This window comes from Protopterus annectens, chromosome 2.part0, assembly GCF_019279795.1.
Source record: "Protopterus annectens isolate FY-2018-M chromosome 2.part0, PAN1.0, whole genome shotgun sequence".
NCBI lineage: Eukaryota > Metazoa > Chordata > Ceratodontiformes > Protopteridae > Protopterus > Protopterus annectens.
The window spans coordinates 322,399,613-322,418,797 of NC_056728.1; the positions used below are offsets into that span (position 1 = coordinate 322,399,613).

The following is a 19,185-nucleotide window of genomic DNA, read 5'->3' on the forward strand; positions in this document are numbered from 1 at the left end:
TCCACAGATAGTACCTGTACCTAGCAGTTATAGGCACACTGCTTAATATTTGCACCTCAGACGGCTGGCAGTAGGAAAACAACAATAATGGTATCAGTTACATACTTCTAATTTGTTTCACACAAACACGTTAGCCACAGTAAAGTCCTTCACCATACTTCAGACAAATGCAAACTAGTCCTGGAAACTCATATTAATGACTGTTTAAACCAATCAGTTACTTTCATCCACAAACAGCCCTGCACTCCTACTCAGCAGTTATTGCTGCTTTGTTAACTAAATCCACTTCAAACGCCTGGCTGTAGTAAATATAATGGTCACAGTAATGAATTTCAAATTGTTTCACAAAAGCACACAGCAGCCATAGTAAAGTATTCCAATGTTAATCACAGAAATGCATATTGATAACACAAAGCCAGCATAAAGACTGTTTAAAATGAGCAGATGCCAAGAGTGTAAGTTACATTAATTCTCAGAGACCCCACAAACAAACAGCAGTTGTAGCCACATTGTTACACAGTATACCTCAGATGTCTCACTGTGATAGAAATAAGTTGTTTTAAGCCCTTGATATCTAATGTAAGATCTTTAATAAATGAGGGAAAAGGATTATGCTGGTATATATCCTCGAGGTATGTCAGAAGTCAGCATCACAAAATCATGATGTGCAGCATCATAATGAACTTTAACAGATCAAGGATTATAGTATGATACTAACTACATCATATGGGTCATCACCAAACCCTAGATAGCCTAGCTTATTGAATAATGGGTCATGAGTTGATCAGACTGAAAATCCCTTTAATCAAATCTTTACTTAACCGAGATGACAACGCTGAAACATTACTTCAATGAACATTCACATCACTGGAATTTTAATCTGGGAAAGGAGGCAGTTGGCCAGCACTGAAAAACAGACACACCGAAGCATGTCAAACTCATCCAAGTGGGGGGCTTCCCACCTCACACATCTCTAACTAAATATACCAACTCTAAGATTGCACTATAGTGAGGAAAATGGCAAATTTCTCCAAATTTACCAACTGCCTCCATTCTTGGATTAGAATTGATGTGAACATTTGTTAAAGTAGGGCTTTGGTGTTGTCATCTCGGTTAAGAAAGATTTGATTAAGTGGATTTTTGGTCTACTGTGTATTAAACTAAATACCTTGTTAAAGTTAGCAGAAATGGTGTCCATCAAAAAGGCTCTTACCCCATTTGTAGGAATTCAAATAAGCAACAAGATATAGGAGAGTAAGATTGTTAAAGTCCTATTTAAAAACATGTTGACAATGGGTAAAAATGTCATTTTACTAACAAAATCCAGAACATGGGTATGAACTAAACCTTCCATGATGTTGGCCAGTTGATGAACACTGAAAGCTAACTCTCTCTCTGTATATATTTATATATATAGCTATACTTTGAATTTGGAAAACAATTTTCCTGTTAACAGATTGCACTGATTGTTCGTGGACTGTTTTATAATGTAACATGAACTGCTGTGATCTGACTTGTTACTATGAATTTAACAGTAATTTAACTCACCTTTACATACAACACCATTTGTTCTAGCATATCCCCTTGGACAGGCTGAATCTGTAAAGAGAGATTTATATCAATGCGTTGCTCTCATAATAAATAAGCAAGTAAATAAATACACGCTTGCCTCAGCACATCTAAATAATATGAAGAATGTACCAGAAATATGATATTGATATGAAAAGTGGGTAAGCAATGTCATGGCTGGAAAGATAAAAATACCTGCTTCTCCTGGCAGATTCTCATGGATAAACAGTGTAACATATATATTAAACAGTATCTGGACATGGACCCAGTTCACTTTACTATGCACATCAGTAATACAGTAATATGTGTATATGTGTATGTACATGAAGGGAGTGATAAACAATGTTCTGAAGGCATGGTCTAAGACTTGTTGGCCAGATTACACCAGCTTTAATAGGAATAAAATGTTCTTTAAAATACCAAGAGAAAAAAATGACATTGTAGTGTTAACAATAAAATGCAGGTAAACAAGGGTTGCATGCTTTTAAATTTGCTTCACTCAGAAAAAAATGGGATCTGCAATAAAATACATGGCATGTATTTTTGATTCAAACTTGATATACTGGCATCAGAAGTAATACCTGTTTCGCAGGGCTCACATGGACTTCCCCATGCAGCACCAAGAGTTGCACAGCACTCTGACTTTAATGTTGCTCCATTAATGTTGACCTCACAGTGGCCATCTTGAAGGTGTAGCCAGCAAGTCCCTTTCACGGTCTCTGTAGACGTTTAAACAAAACAAATAGTGCCACTTAGCAGGGTAACACTGATGGTTCTGTTTCAAATTGGAAAATATCTGGATAAAATTATACCTAGACATACATAATGAGACAATATCACATCAATCTGAAAACATCACGATTACATAAATGAACTTTCTTATACTGAAGTGCCAGCATTCAGTAAACAAAAGTACATTATGTTTAGTAACATTCAGTAACTGACTTTGACATCGGTGTCAGGGCAAAGGAAGCCGCTGCACAGATTTAAAGCAAATGTTTCTTTGCCAGACCAGACTATCTCCCCACCAAGTTAGAACTTATTTTACTTCATGTTCCATGCTTGGTTTAAAATAAATGGCTCCCTATTGAAATGTCAGTACTTACAAAGCTGAGTGCCAGCACACAGAAAAAACATGAAAATGCAGGAGAGGAGTGAATACTGAACACTACTCTTCCTCTTTAAATTTGATTTTGCAAGAGGGAAACCCCTCTGTACACCCAATGTGGGGCTATCCCCATATGCACCCCTGATGTGTGGGAAAGCCAACCCATACTCCTGAACTTAAATATACCAAATCCAAGATTGCCATACCTTGGAGAAAAAAGACTTAGTATACACCTAGCCATTTGTTTGGTCATTCACTAGCTACATTTCAGGACTTAACGAAGTGGGCACCACCATTTCAAATGGCTATCAAAGTGAATATGCCCAGCAGTTTAACATATCTTGCTTCTCTATATGCAACAGAATTGATCATGCATTTTAATGACTGGGCTATGTCTTAAAGTCTGATTGAATTGCTTGCTATCTTTTTGAATTTCTTGCTGTCATGTAGTATACAGTTCTTTTAGGATAATTTTTCTAAGATAACTAAGCTGTTATTCTCACCTTCCTCAATGTTTGTACAACAGTTCAAGTTATACAGATAAAGTCATGCTGACTGCTTTACTGGAGAGGCATGCAGGCACTAACATTTCAATAAAACATATCTTGCTCTGTACCCTCTTATTCTGTTTCGGTGTAACACCATGGCGGAGTGCTCTGCTCGAAATTTCTAGGCACATCAGTGCACAAGGTATATTGATGTAACATGAGCAATTAATAGGTTATTGTTATCTTCAACTGATTATATGGTTTGCAAGAAACTTAATGTGTACTAATTCAGCAACAGCAGTGTCCTTAGTGTCTGTATGGCAGAGCCAGTGTGAAAGTTTCTGAGTAAGATTTTCATATTCTAGGAGTATTTATATTCCATATCACATAATAGCACATAATATCACATTACAAGTAAGAGCTTGTTCTCTGATTACTTTCTGTTTGCAACATCCAAGTTCATAGGTGCTTCTTCTGTTGACGCTTCACAGCAGAATACTCTCCCTTTTACCAAATAAGACTACCTTCTGAACTTTATGGCAATACTTGCAAGACATTCAGAATTCCCTTCACACAATCAGCTTCAAATAATCAACATAAAAAAAGTATACTAGTAAACAATAAAAAAAAACTGTCACTGTATTGCTTGGCAAAGATAGAGACTGTTCTGCATACCACCTGCTTTTACATAAATAATTGAAAATAGGCCGCTGTGGCCCCTTCCTTGAAGTACAACTGCATGTGTTCATACAGCACGCTAATCTCTGCCATTCATTTAGGGACTTATAGGTTCACAGGTAAGTAGGCTAGCTGTAGATCTAGGATCTTAATTGTTGAGCTGCAGCTGCTACATGTTTTGTCCCTGCGACCAATACAGATAGTTATTACATCTATTGCATGCATATTTAACAACAGAAAAAGTGTCAGTGTCTATTTTTGTCATCAGAATGCAAGTTTGCAGTTTCATGTCACTATCTGGTCCCTTTCCTCCTTCGTCTCTCACTTTTCACTTCCAAGTTACCAGTTTTCTTAAGACTGTATCTACCAGAGGCACTCAACTAGAAACCTTGTCTTATTGTCATTTATTGCTCTCACCTATCATCTTCAGATTCTCCTCCCTCATGTGTAAAGATTCAGAATTTCCACATCCTCACTAGCATTGCTTTCTGACATTTGCCTTTCTAATCCTCTTCCTTCCCTCACTTTGTCTAGTCCTTCCATTCACACGCCTTCTTGTCTTATTTTTGTACCAAGTTAAGCATTTTAAAACATAATTCTGCCTTTATCAGTTGTCGATTCATTTGTCTCCAGCACCATCTCATTAGTTAGCAGGACTCATTATATTCGTCTTTGATCTATATTAATGCTCCCTTCACTGTTGTACTGTTGCATTTATATTAGGCCCATCCACTTTAACTGTCAATAAGCATTACTTAGTATGTTACATTTTTGTGTGTGTTTTGCCTTTAATTGTTTTAGTTATCTTCAGATTCTGCTATACACTTTAAATGCTCGATCTGACATACCAGTCATGGGTATTGAAAAGTGCATATATAGTTTGTCTTAATTGGATATGTTCTTTATAGTTATTCCTTTCACTTCATAAATATTTCTGTGATAAATATGTTATCTTATTATGGATGCTTCTGCTTCAGTTCAGAATCTCAGGTTTTATAACATCCATTTTATAATATTACTGTACTCTTACATTACAAATTACAAAAACACCAGAATGGCATTACGTTCAAAACAACAGATAAAGAGAAGGAGGACAGAGTGGGTGATGGGGTATACCTAGAACAGGACAACCAATAGGCTGGGTTGTTACGGATAGGCTCAATGTTTGTCAGGCATGGCGGAAAATGCATATAGAAAAAAAGTCTAACTGCCTAAGGCATTGCTAATAGATAAGCAATACCTTTCAGTCCCAGTGTTCTCAAGGGTACATCAGTAAGGAATTGGAAGGGAGAGTTCTAATAAAGTATAATTTCAGGTCTCACCCTGTTGGTTGCCATGTAAAAGCATGATTTTCACAGCATGTAAACATACTTGGTACTTACTACAGGTGCAGTGGCTAAACGTCATTTATTTATTTAGGTGCCTGACTGCAAGCACCACACCAGACATTTACAACAAAACAAAATCAGCTAACTGATGATGATGAAGGTGATGCCAATGATGCATTTGTGCAGTCTAGTAACAGTCTCACAGGATTACTCAAGAGTTAATGCTGTTTAGAACAGCCATTATAACAGTAGCTCTGCTCAATATACATGTTTTTAATTTGACCAAAAAAAGTCACACTTTACATTATAAGTTAGCCAGTCATCTGTAATAACATATATTCTGTATTACAGCTCATCTACTTGTAAACTAGAAATGCACTGTCAATGTTCAGATACATAGACTACATCGGGAAGTCAGGGGCATTAAGCATATGCATTCTACTGAGAGATCCAGTATGAAATGCTTGCAACTTACACAAACTCATTCCCACTGACAATCCTATGTACCAGATCCATGACTTCTTCACTGCACTATCGTCACATGTGCCCACATGCAAAATATATCACGTCCACTACAAACTAATTCTTAATGGTCTTCACTCAAATGAGGTCCCAACATTTATAGACCTTGACCTTTTGTCCAGATATCTGTTTCATAGTAAACTAAGTTATGCCCTATTTCCTTTATACACGTGACATACTTGAATGTTGTGCTGATCCTGACCACAGATGTCTCAGACTTTCTTCAAATGTCACGTGAACAGCCGTTGGCTCTGCATCACCTCACTCTATGCAATTGATATTCTACAGGTATGTCTACAGGCATGCATGCATGCAGTAGGGAGTGCTGGTCTTCAAAACACTTTACAGGATGTTATTATTACCCCATCCACAAGCTGTGAGTAACTGTGGTACAGCCTTTCTGACTTTAGGATTATCTGTGACAGCGATGACCTTCTTACCATGTAATCAACACTTTTACCTCAACTGTTTTTCTCTTAATCTTCTTCTTCTCCTCTTAAGAATTCTGTGCAATTTTATGACTTCTTTCTCTCTAGTGGTCTAGTATGTTAAACTTACACCTTTATCATTCTTCTATACCTCTTGGTGTTATCCACAAAATGGAAACCTTACCTTCTAATTACTCTGTAGTGTACTGAAGTACTAATGAAATGCTGACAATTACTGTCTGAAGACTGCACTAATGCACTGAATAAAACAAAAAGGTGAATCAGGTGACTGAAGAACGTGCAAAACCTGATACTTTTCTGAGTGGGAAGTTCAAGATGGGCACGTGTAGGTAACTGGTACTGACAGATACTTGGATGGGTGGAGGGAATAAGTGCTACCTGCCAACAGTTTGATTACAGCATGCATTTCAAGAAAGGAAAGAAGCAGATAAAATCCATTCCCATCTCTACGGTGAAATGTGGAACAATGGTGGATGTGAGTACATTAGCACCTCTAGAATGAAATGTGGAACACAGTGAATCTGAGTGTGTTTATACTTCTGCAGTGAAATGTGGAACATTGTGAATCTGAGTGTATTCACATTTCTGTAGTGAAATGTGTGAAATGGTGAATGTGAGTATATTCATACCTCTATAATGAAATTCAGAATACAGTGAGTCTGTGTGTGTTTACACTTCTACAGTGAAATATGGGGCATGGTGAATGTTAGTGCATTCACACCTCTGCAGTGAAATCTGCAGCATGGTGAGTCTGAGTGTTGTGCACTACAGAGAAGTCAAAGATGAATGAAAAAACATAATGAAAAAAGTAGATATCCGAAGGACCATAAGCTGCATGTGGCCAGATAACACAGTGAAACATTTGCAAATAACCAACAGAGAACTGCTAAAGCTGAAAAAGAAGTATGTGTGTGTGTTTTAGTGTGTGTGTGTGTGTTTTAGTGTGTGTGTGTGTGTGTGTGTGTGTGTGTGTGTGTGTGTGTGTGTGTGTGTGTATAGCACAATGTAGATCCTTCTGAGAATAGACAGGCAGACTAGAGGATGGAATGTAGCTGAGAGATTTCGAAGAAAAAAAATCTGCACTTTGTGTGGCTTAATTTAGTCTTTCATGGGAGCAGAATGAAAGATAAGCTGAAGGAGGACACATAATTACAGGAAAAGACAATTACACATGCGGGACATTATCTCCTTTTCAGAACAAACTGGAGGATTTCAAGCAAAAGACAACTATACAAAAAAAGAAAGGCAATATATGTCTGTATACAGACACAGTTGTGTGTGGTCACCCTACAGGAAGTACCATTTACTTGAAGTGTGTGTGTGTGTGTGTGTGTGTGTGTGTGTGTGTGTGTGTGTGTGTGTGTGTGTGTGTGTGTGTGTGTGTTTGTGTGTGTGTGTAATATACAGGATTTAACATTTTATCATGCGACACCAGTCCTGCACATGACACACACACTACTTTGCTGAGGTACACTGTAGGTAGGGTTACTCATTTAAAACTTTCAAATGCTTAGTAGGCATTGCCCCCTCTTGTAATGTACTACACATAAAAATAGTCTATGAACAAATGCTTGAGTATATCCAGTAATATAACATCCTAATAGCAGAAACATGATTTTTTTGCCTTAAATACATAACACAAATGAAAATTCTTTCTTTAATCTCAAAAAGTTAGACTAGTATGGAGAATGCACTTTTGACAGGAGCTGCTATTCTTGATTTGAAAAGGGTCTTTGTAATTATTAATCATGAACTTTTAGATTATTGCAACAGCTCACAGTTTACATTTTTTCTTGTGACGTAATCACATTCTTTAGGAACTACTTGTCAGGCAGAACTTACTTTCTCTATCCTTAACCAAATCCCCTTCCCTGCTACAGGATTGATTCCTAAAGGATTTCTGCATGGCTTTGTTTTAGGTACATTTCTGCCCTGACTATACATAAATACTGTCCCTCGGGACCTGCCTCATCTTACCATACCATGCATGTTGGTGATATATTGACACTTCATAGTCCATGATGACATAATATTGACAACTGTCCATTTTCATCTAACTAGCATGTCACAGAATGGCTTTTCTATTTGAAACTGGCTTATAAAAGTACATAAATACAGCTTCTTAGTGATTCCTACAGCAGAGCTAGTAAGGGAGATGGTTAGAAAGGAAGTACAGGAGAGTATACAGACAAAGAGGTTGGCAAAGAAGAAGTGGGATTGTCAGAGAGATGAAGAAAGTAGACAGGAGTATAAGGAGATGAGGTGCATGTCAAAGAGAGAGGTGGCAAAGGTTAAGGATAAGGCATATGAAGAGTTGTATGAAAGGTTGGACACTAAGGAGGGAGAAAAGGACCTGTACCGATTGGCTAGACAGAGGGATCGAGCTAGGAAAGATGTGCAGCAGGTAAAGGTGATAAAGGATAATGAGGAAAACGTACTCACAAGCAAGGAGAGTGTGTTGAGGAGATGGAAAGAGTACTTTGAGGGGTTAATGAATGAAGAGAATGAGAGGGAGAGAAGGTTGGATGATGCAGGGATAGTGAATTATGAAGTGCAGTGAATTAGCAAGGAGGAAGTAAGGATAGCTATGAAGAGAGTGAAGAATGGAAAGGCTGTTGGCTCAGATGACATACCTGTGGAAGCATGGAGGTGTTTAGGTGAAATGGCAGTGGAGTTTTTAACCAGATTGTTTAATGAAATCGTAGAAAGTGAGAGGATGCCTGAGGAATGGAGAAAAAGTGTTTTGGTACCGATTTTTAAGAATAAGGGTGATGTGCAGAGCTGTAGTAACTACAGAGGGATTAAATTGATCAGTCAGAGTATGAAGTTATGGGAAAGAGTAGTGGAAGCTAGGTTAAGAAGGGACGTGATGATTAGTGATCAGCAGTATGGTTTCATGCTGTAAAAGAGCACTACAGATGCAATGTTTTCTCTGAGAGTGTTAATGGAGAAGTATAGAGAATGTCAGAAGGAGTTGCATTGTGTTTTTGTAGACTTAGAGAAAGCATATGACAGGGTGCCTAGAGAGGAGTTGTGGTATTGTATGAGGAAGTCAGGAGGGTCAGAGAAGTATGCAAGAGTGGTACAGAATATGCACGAGGGTAGTGTGACAGCGGTGAGCTCTGCGGTGGGAGTGACGGATGCATTTAAGGTGGAGGTGGGGTTACATCAAGGATCAGCTCTGAGCCCTTTCTTATTTGCAATGGTGATGGACAGGTTGACAGATGAGATCAGACAGGAGTCCCCGTGGACTATGATGTTTGCAGATGACATTGTGATCTGTAGTGAGAGTAGGGAAAAGGTGGAGGAGACCCTGGAGAGGTGGAGATATGCTCTAGAGAGAAGAGGAATGAAGGTCAGCAGGACTAAGACAGAATATATGTGAGTGAATGAGAGAGAGGACAGAGGAATGGTGAGGATGCAAGGAGTAGAGGTGGAGAAGGTGGATGAGTTTAAATACTTGGGATCAGTAGTTCAGAGTAATGGTGAGTGTGGAAGAGAGGTGAAGAAGAGAGTTCAGGCATGATGGACTGGGTGGAGAAGAGTGTCAGGAGTGATTTGTGACAGAAAAGTACCTGTAAGAGTGAAAGGGAAGGTCTACAAGAGGGTAGTGAGACCAGCTATGTTATATGGGTTGGAGACAGTGGCATTGACAAAAAGGCAGGAGTTTGAGCTGGATGTGGCAGAGTTAAAGATGTTAAGATTTGCACTGGGTGTGACGAGGGTGGACAGGATTAGGAATAAGTATATTAGAGGGTCAGCCCAGGTTGGAAGGTTTGGAGACAAAGCCAGAGAGGCAAGATTACGTTGGTTTGGACATGTGCTGAGGAGGGATGCTGAGTATATTAGGAAAAAGATGCTAAGGATGAAGCTACCAGGTAACAGGAACAGAGGAAGGCCTAAGATAAGGTTTATGGATGTGGTGAGAGAGGACATGCAGGTGGTTGGTGTGACAGAGCAAGATGCAGAGGACAGGAAGAAATGGAAACAGGTGATCCGCTGTGGCGACCCCTAATGGGAACAGCCGAAAGTAGATGATGAGTGATTCCAAATCCACTGTTATAGTCTTTGGTACAGCCACAACACTAGCAAGTAGCCCCATCTGGATCCCGACTTTCTTTTATTACAGAAAACATATCATCTAGGATAACGTTTGGACAGCATTCTTTCCTTTCACAATCACAATGAAAACTCCACAGCCACAGTAACAGGACACGTACAGTATTTCACATGTACTTATTAATGAAGGCCTGTGGGACTTAGCTGTCAGTTTCTTAGTCTATCTGGGTGAATAAGATCATCATTCTCTCATTATCTAGTTACAATACATCTATTACAGAATACTGAAAATAAAATTCTATATTTTATGCATGTCACTCATTCTGCACAACATCTGTGTACCTCTACACAGTGAGCAAAAGGGCTTCCAGTTACAGCAAGGTGCAAATATCTCCTTAATAAAGGTAATTACTGCCCAGCTGTAGGTAGCAAGTTTATGTTTTCAGAAGCAATACCTATAGTGGATATAAAAAGTTTACACACCCCTCTTAAAATGCCAGTTTTTTGTGATATAAAAAAATGAGGCCACAATAAAGCATTTCAAAACTTTTCCCACCTTTAACATGATCTATAATCTGTACAATTCAATTGAAAAAGAAAAAATCTATTGGGGCAAAATATAAGAAATAAAAAAGTACAATAAGCTGGTTGCATAACTGTGCACACCCTTAAACTAATACTTGTTGTGTGTGCACACCCTTATACTATGTTGACACACCTTTTGATTTAATTACAGAATTCACCTGTGTGTAAAAAAATCATAACATAAACAATCTCATTCTTTTTGAGAAAAAAAAAGTAAAATTACATTTTACTTAAGAATATAAATGCACCTGCTTCAGGAGTGTGGGCTAATGGACAAAAATGCATTTACCTTTGTTCAAACCAGTCTATCTACCTTCTGCTTTCCTCTTGCACCAGTTGAACTTACAACTTCATTTTCTTAAATATCAAAAATCACAATAATTACTTTTTCCTCACTCTCTTTGTCTTGTAAAATATGTAAACATTGCTTAAATTTGCACACATTTACTGCTCAGACTTATGGATATAATTTCTCCATTTTATATTTGCTTTACCTCCTGATTACTGTTACTTTACTGTACCAAGCTGTACTTTATATGTGACACAGTATCAGTGTTATTGTCATTCTAAATTACTTGTATTATCTCTTTCATTACTGTTTCTATTTTAGTGACTGCCTTATGACCTGGGTAGTGGCTGAAAGGAGCCTTGTATCATACCTAGCCAACCTGGTTATCAAACAAGCAGCAAACACATGAACAAACAAACCAACAAACAAAAAAGTAATTAACTAAGTAAATAAATACACACATAATACATGAGTGCATGTACATATGTATGTTTGCAAATACTTAAATATTTGTATATGTGTGTCTGCATGTACCTATACATGTATGTATGCAAGTATGTGTGTATTTGTTTTATCCCTTCTTCTTCTTTAGGCTTTTCCAGGTTAGGGGTTGCCACAGTGAATTGCCTGTCCGCACATGATTGGCAGTGGAGTTTTACAATGTCAAGTTGCCAGCCCAGCACCCATCCTTCCACAGAAGGCACATACATGAACACACTCATGCCTAGGGCCAATTTAGAGTGTCCAATCCACCTACAGCATGTCTTTGGGATGTGGGAGGAAACCAGAGCACCCGGAGAAAACTCACGTGACCACAGGGAGGACATGCAGACTCCGCACAGAAGGCACCCCAGCCGAGGATTGAACACGAGAACCTCTTGCTGTGAGGCAGCAATGCTAACTGCTGCACCACTGCAGCCACCCTCTATTTGTTTTTATCCCTAAAACTCAAAAAAGGTGTTCCAGGATGCAGAAACCTTATCTCAGAAGGTTTCTACAACATACATAGGCTTTCCAGTCTGGACACCAGTTTATGGGAATAGCTTTCCCACTGCAGAGGATAAATCATAGAGAGCAGTCTTGTTGGCAAAGTAGCATTAGGGGACTGGATGACTGTGAGGAAATGAGGGGAGCATTTATGTGGAGAAGTGTATATGTACATGTGTGTTATATGCTGTATGTGTAGGAGTGTGTATTTGTGTGCATTGGAACTTGTGTGAGGGTGTGTGGGTGAGTACAAACAGATGTAGCGGGCTTTATGTGGAGGAGTGTGTGTGCATTTGTGTGTATGTGTATGTGTTTGTCTGCTGGAGCATAGGTGAGGGTGTCTGGGTGAGCAGACCTTTTCTGTGGAAGAGTGTGTGTGTGTGTGTGTGTGTGTGTGTGTGTGTGTGTGTGTGTGTGTGTGTGTGTGTGTGTGTGTGTGTGTGTGTGTGAGTGTGTGTGTCTCTGTCTGTCTGTCTGTATGCATGTGTATATGCAAGTATATATATATATATAGTTGCAGAATGTGCAGAGTTTTGCCTTTTACTTATACCATTTATCCTCCCACCAGTTATGGCTTTGTCCAGACATCTTGGTCTAAGAGACTGAAACGTAAAGATCAGATGATTCTCAGGGTTGGAGAATTTGACCTTTTCTATCAGAACTGTTCAGTCTTGGAGTTAGTATATATAGCTAGTAGGGGGGTCTGAGGAGCACAGACCCCTAAATGTGGGATGCAGGGGAGATTGCCCCCCCCCACAAAAAAATTATGATTTATTTCATTTATTTGTTTTTCAGTTTTGGCATGCTCAGAGATTCATTCTCGGCACACGCGTAGTAGTATGTTGACATGCATAACGTCGATCATTTGGTGTCAACATTATGAGTGCCAATAATAGTGCCATTCATCAAACTTACATAAATCCATATATGTATGTACAGTAGCATAGCAAGGGTGTGGCAAAGGTGGCATTAGCCTGGGTGTAAAATGTTAGAGGGCAAGATTTATAATTCCTGAGATGCAATTTATCTTTTTTCCTCTACCAAAATGCTGGTACAGAAACACATGAGTTTAGCAAGCCAATACCGATACCTGCCTGCTATAGTTTAAGGAGAGACAGCTGTCCCTATAGTTTAAGGAGAGACAGCTGTCCCTATAATTTAAGGAGAGACAGCTGTCTCTATAGTTTAAGGAGAGACCGCTGTCCCTATAGTTTAAGGAGAGGCAGCTGTCCCTATAGTTTAATGAGAGACAGCTGTCCCTATAGTTTAAGGAGAGACAGCGGTCCCTATAGTTTAAGGAGAGACAGCTGTCCCTATAGTTTAAGGAGAGACAGTGGCCCTTATAGTTTAAGGAGAGACAGCTGTCCGTATAGTTTAAGGAGAGACAGCTGTTCCTATAGTTTAAAGAGAGACAGCGGACCCTATAGTTTAAGGAGAGACAGCTGTCCCTATAGTTTAAGGAGAGACAGTGGTCCCTATAGTTTAAGGAGAGACAGCTGTCCCTATAGTTTAAGGAGAGACAGCGGTCCCTATAGTTTAAGGAGAGACAGCTGTCCCTATAGTTTAAGGAGAGACAGCGGTCCCTATAGTTTAAGGAGAGACAGCTCTCCCTATAGTTTAAGGAGAGACAGTGGTCCCTATAGTTTAAGGAGAGACAGCGGTCCCTATAGTTTAAGGAGAGACAGCTCTCCCTATAGTTTAAGGAGAGACAGTGGTCCCTATAGTTTAAGGAGAGACAGCTGTCCCTTTTTGTATTTGTTTCTTTGTGCTTCACTTAAAGAGCTGATGGAGGATGTGGATCTGGTTGCTGTAGGGGAAAAGCTATAGTGTAAGCCAAAGTCCTTTTGCTCTTCAATTGAAGAGCTGAGAGGGTGGGATGCTATATCTGGATTGGACTCCAGGTGCTAGATGAGTCAGCTACAACTCTGTGTATGTGTGTGTGTGTGTGTGTGTGTGTGTGTGTGTGTGTGTGTGTGTGTGTGCACGTGTATGTGCACATAAGCAAACATGAACCTATGTATGTGTATATTTAGACAGTAGTAAAATGTGTGTGTATGTACACATGAGCAAGGATACATGTATGTGTGTGTATGTACACGTGAGCAAGCATGCATGTATATATGTGTGTATGTACACATGAGCAAGCATGCATGAATATGTGTGTGTATTTACACGTACAAGCATGCATGTATGTGGGTGCGTGTACACATGAGCAAGCATGCATGCATGTATGTATATGTGTGCTTATGTACATCATACCGCTCAAATGTCTAGATTTTTACAGAATGTCTAAATTTTGGCTTTTTATTTTTGGTTTGGTGTTTTTCTGGCAAATCACTGAGGACTGACACCACTAAATAATAACAAATAATGACAGACATTCAAGTTTCATACTTCATATCCTTCAACAACATATAATAAATAATAATGTAAAATCTTTCTTTCTAGCAAATTCCTAGGTTTATGGCAGCAATATTTAAAATCTGTCCCTCTTTGTGGACCTTTGGGCCCCTATTATTTTTGGCTTTGTCCAGGTTTCTTGAGCTGAGAGGATGAGAGGTATGATGTACACATGTGAAAGCATGCATGTATGTATATGTGTATGTATACATAAGCAAGCATGTATGCATATCTGTGTATTTACACATGTGCAAACAGGCATGTATGTGCTTGTATGTATGCATGAGCAAGCATGCATGCATGTGTGCATATGTACACATGTGCAAACATGCATATATTTGCCATCGATATAAAAAGTGTACACAGCCCTGTTAAAATGCTTGTTTTTTGTGATATAAAAAAATGAGACCGCAATAAATAATTTCAAAACTTTTCCCACCTTTAATGTGACGTATAACCCATACAATTTAACTGAAAAACAAACAAATTGTTTATGGGAAAAAATATAAAAAATAAAAAATGTACAATAAGCTGGTTGCATACGTATGCGCACCCTTAAACTAATACTTTGTTGATGCAAATTTGATTTAACTACAGCATTCAGTCTTCTTGTGTAGGAGTCTATCAGCATGGTACATCTTGACTTGACAATATTTGCCCACTCTTCCTTGCAAAAGCGCTCCAAATCTGTCAGATTGTGAGGGCATCTCTTGTGCATAGCCCTCTTCAGGTCACCCCACAGATTTTCTATTGCATTTAGGTCAGGGCTCTGGCTGGGCCATTCCAAAACTTTAATTTTCTTCTGGTGAAGCCATTCTTTTGTTTATTTGTATGTATGCTTGGGGTCATTGTCATGTTGAAAGGTGAAATTCATCTTCATCTTCAGCTTTCTAGCAGACGTCTGAAGGTTTTGAGCCAAAACTGACTAGTATTCGGAACTGTTCATAATTCCCTCCACCATGACTAAAGCCTCAATTCCAGCTGAAGAAAAGCCACCCCAAAGCATGATACTGCCACCACCATGGTTCACTGTGGGGATAGTGTTCTTTTGGTGATGCAAAGTGTTGGTTTTATGTCAAACGTACCTTTTGGAATTGTGGCAAAAAAGTTCAACCTTGGTCTCATCAGACCATAGCACATCTTCCCAGATGCTTTTGGGAGACTTGATGTATTGTTTTGCAAATTTTAGCTGGGCCTGGATGTTTTTCTGTGTACCAAAATGCTTCCGTCTTGCAACCCTACCCCATAGTCTAGACATATGCTCTCTATCCTCTCTATCCTTACATTAACTTTATATGTATGCTTACTGACAAAAAAAAAAAAAAAAAAAAAATTTCATACATGATATTTTGTTTGCAATTTTTAAATTAATGTTCCCTACTTACTGCTTTTTTGTAAAAATTGTGTTTACCAATGTCTATGTTCTGTTTCCTATATGTTTTTAATATCTGTAATTTACCCTTGGAGCTTTTCTCCCCAGGCCTCTGCTGAAAATGGACATATATCCAGCTAGACTAGCCCGGTCAACAAATGTAAAATAAAATAAATAAAAATAAATATGGAGAATACGGGAGATTGTTGTCACATGTAGTACAGTACTTGTCAGAAATTCCTGCAGCTCCTTCAGTGTTGCTGTAGGTCTCTTGGCAGCCTCCCTGACCAGTTTTCATCTTGTCTTTTCATCAATTTTGGAGGGACGTCCAGTTCTTTTGCAACGTCACTGTTGTCACATATTTTCTCCACTTTCTGATGACTGTCTTCACTGTGTTCCATGGTATATCCAATGCTGTGGAAATTTTTTTCTACCCTTCTCCTGGCTGATACCTTTCAGCAATGAGATCCCTCTGATGCTTTGTAAGCTATCCGCGAACCATGGCTTTTGCTGTAGCAGGCAACTGAGCAAATGTCAGGAACATACTAGTAGGACAGCTGAACTTTATTTGGGGTTAATCAGAGTCTCTTTAATTGATGGCAGGTGTGTACCCAGGAAGACTGAATGTTTTAATTAAATCAAAAGGTACGTCAACATAGTATTAATTTAAGGGTGTGCACACACAAGAAAGTATTAGTTTAAGGGTTGCACACTTATGCAACCAGCGTATTGTACATTTTTTTTATTTTTTATATTTTTCCCCTAACAGATTTGTTTGTTTTTCAGTTGAATTGTACAGGTTATATGTCACATTATGCAGCCAGTTTGGATGCACACAAACTATGTTATGTGAAATCCTTAACAGAACAATATGGTATATAGCTTTAAAAAGCTGTTGGATTATACTCCTAGGATATCGACGAACATAAGGAAAAGAGAACAACCACACAGCAAGACTTTAACTGTTTAAAATCCTTTCAGCTACACAATAAAAGGAACTACTGTATGGGAATAAATATGAAAGCTACCTGCTACAATTTATATATATGACATATACTGCATACTAAAGGACATTTATGTCTGGTGTGTGTGTGTGTGTGTGTGTGTGTGTGTGTGTGTGTGTGTGTGTGTGTGTGTGTGTGTGTGTATGTGTGTGTGGGATCACAATCTATGCATTATTTCTGAGATTATACATATTATATGTATACAAACTGTAAATTTAACATGGCAACAATGATGCATAAAGCAATACTTCTCAGAGCATGGTACTGTTTTCCTGAAGAAAAGTTTATGAAATGTATTGACAAAGATATGGGCAATGAAGAATGGCACCAAAATACTCATTTCTCAGTTGTGCAACTTTAACAAGCCTTTTCTACTTTCTGTGTTCCTCGAAAACTTTAAGCTCACCAATGCATATCAGGCCTGTTGGATCCAGTTTACTGTTAGGAGGACATTCACAGATGAAAGAGCCAATGGTGTTTCTACAGACTCCATTCACACACGGGTTGCTTTCACATTCAGAAATATCTGCAATCAAAACACATAAAGAGATCTGTTAAGGACAAGCCTTTAGTCTTGGCATCATTATCAGCTTGACAGAATATCTAGAAAATCTTTGCCTTTTTATGACGATGCCAAGGATACATTGGGGCAAACTGGACAAAGAAAAAAGGCATTCTGCTGATGTCAATTAACTGTGCCTTCCACATGTTATTTAAATTTCTATTCATACTTGATCAACATGTTTCTGTACTCAGAGTAATTGCCCTGCAAGGAATTAAAATCATGTTTTCGTGCTACACGATGCATTCCAGCTTAGGAGCACACAGTGCACAAAAATAAAGGGTGCATTGTTTCAGGCATTCACAACTGCATAAGATTGAAATGGAAAAAAAATGTCTGTCTGAACAGAAAATTATATTGCAGGGAGCCATAATATAACTTTGCAAATAAAATTATGGCATTTTCAGCTTCTGTAGCTACAGGACCTTCAGCCTACCAAACTGAAAAGTAAGATGTTTGCTTTTAGTATTAAATGACTTGTGTGAAATTTCAAGTAGGTCATAGAAAGCTGCAATAGTTCAGTGCAGAACAACTTTCATTCTGATCTGTTTTTTTTTTTTTTTATTTCACACAGTTATGTGAATTAAGATGTGTAAGATACGTTTAAGTGAAGTAAGTACTCTGACTTAAGAAGTATTACATTGTTAGTGAGACAAAGAGGACATTACCTCTTGTAGTGACTGGCAGAAGCTAAGGAATGCATGCCACAACTACTCTATTAGCTACCCTAGCTCATGAAAGAGTAGTAATGATTTGTCTGCTGCTATCCTGCATCTTATATCCCACAAGACTTATTTTAGACCTGTTACATAAAGTCCCGAATTCTAGTATATTTTTTCCAAGTCTTCTTCAGGAATACTATTCCATGCACATACCACCCTCTGTGTGAAAAAGTAGCTCATCATGTTACTTTTGAGTTGTTTCCATCATGTTAAATTGCGCACCACATGCTTGAACACCACCTTTTTTCAAATCTGCTACCATTCTAGACTTCATAAATTCCTCTGACATGCTTAAATGTTTTTTCATGCCTTCCGCTGTTCCTCAGTCATATGTCTTTAAGTATAGACACTACATCATTTTCTAATGCTTTTCTTTGTATACTCTCCACTTTGTCTCTGCTGTTGCAGAGGTGGGAGTCTCCAGAAGTCTATACACTACTTCTGATATGACCTTATCAACTATCTCAATTTTGGAAGGACTGCTTCCTCTTTTAACTTTGTAGTGCCTTTCCTATGCATCCCAGAAGTTCCTTAGCTCTCCTGTCCTTTTCATTCCAAATAATATTTGACTTCTACTGAAATACATTTTTATTTCTTTTACCTGAATGCTAAAGACTGCCAGTGCTATGGGGCCTTAAACCAAACTTTGATTCTAATTGTTAATAGACTTGTGTTAGAGACTAGCTGCCCTGCCCTTCTCTCTGCCTTATTTCTCTGCTGGCAAGACTTGGATCTATATATGCATCAGTCAACATGTAGGTTGTTAATCGGGTTTATATTATGATATTGCACGCTCAGAAGAGCGAACGACACATAATTGATCCCATGTAAGTGAAAGCTTACAATGTCGAAACCTCAGAAAGCTTACAACGTTGAAACCTCAGAACAGCGATTATTTTTCCAAGGGAAAAAAAATAGCTGTTCCGGGGAAAAGAAATTATATATACACACCCCTCCCTACTTAAATATACCAACTCCAAGATCGCACTACAGTGCCGAAAAGGCAAAGTAGCAAAAGCGGCCAAACAAATTCTTTCCCAGGGAAAAAATTTGCTGAAAAGCC

The 19,185-nt window shown here is 38.6% G+C and overlaps 1 protein-coding gene across 1 annotated transcript in view; it reads right to left on the minus strand.

Annotated features, from left to right (window-relative positions):
* Positions 1–19,185, minus strand: part of FBN2 (fibrillin 2) — a 2,449,070-nt gene that overhangs the window by 1,048,600 nt on the left and 1,381,285 nt on the right. Inside the window, exons 20-22 of the mRNA XM_044060803.1 lie at positions 17,245–17,364; positions 2,151–2,288; positions 1,549–1,599 (exon numbers count right to left, since the gene is read on the minus strand). Of these exons, the coding sequence (XP_043916738.1) occupies positions 1,549–1,599; positions 2,151–2,288; positions 17,245–17,364 (309 nt within the window). The remainder of the gene's footprint in view (positions 1–1,548; positions 1,600–2,150; positions 2,289–17,244; positions 17,365–19,185) is intronic.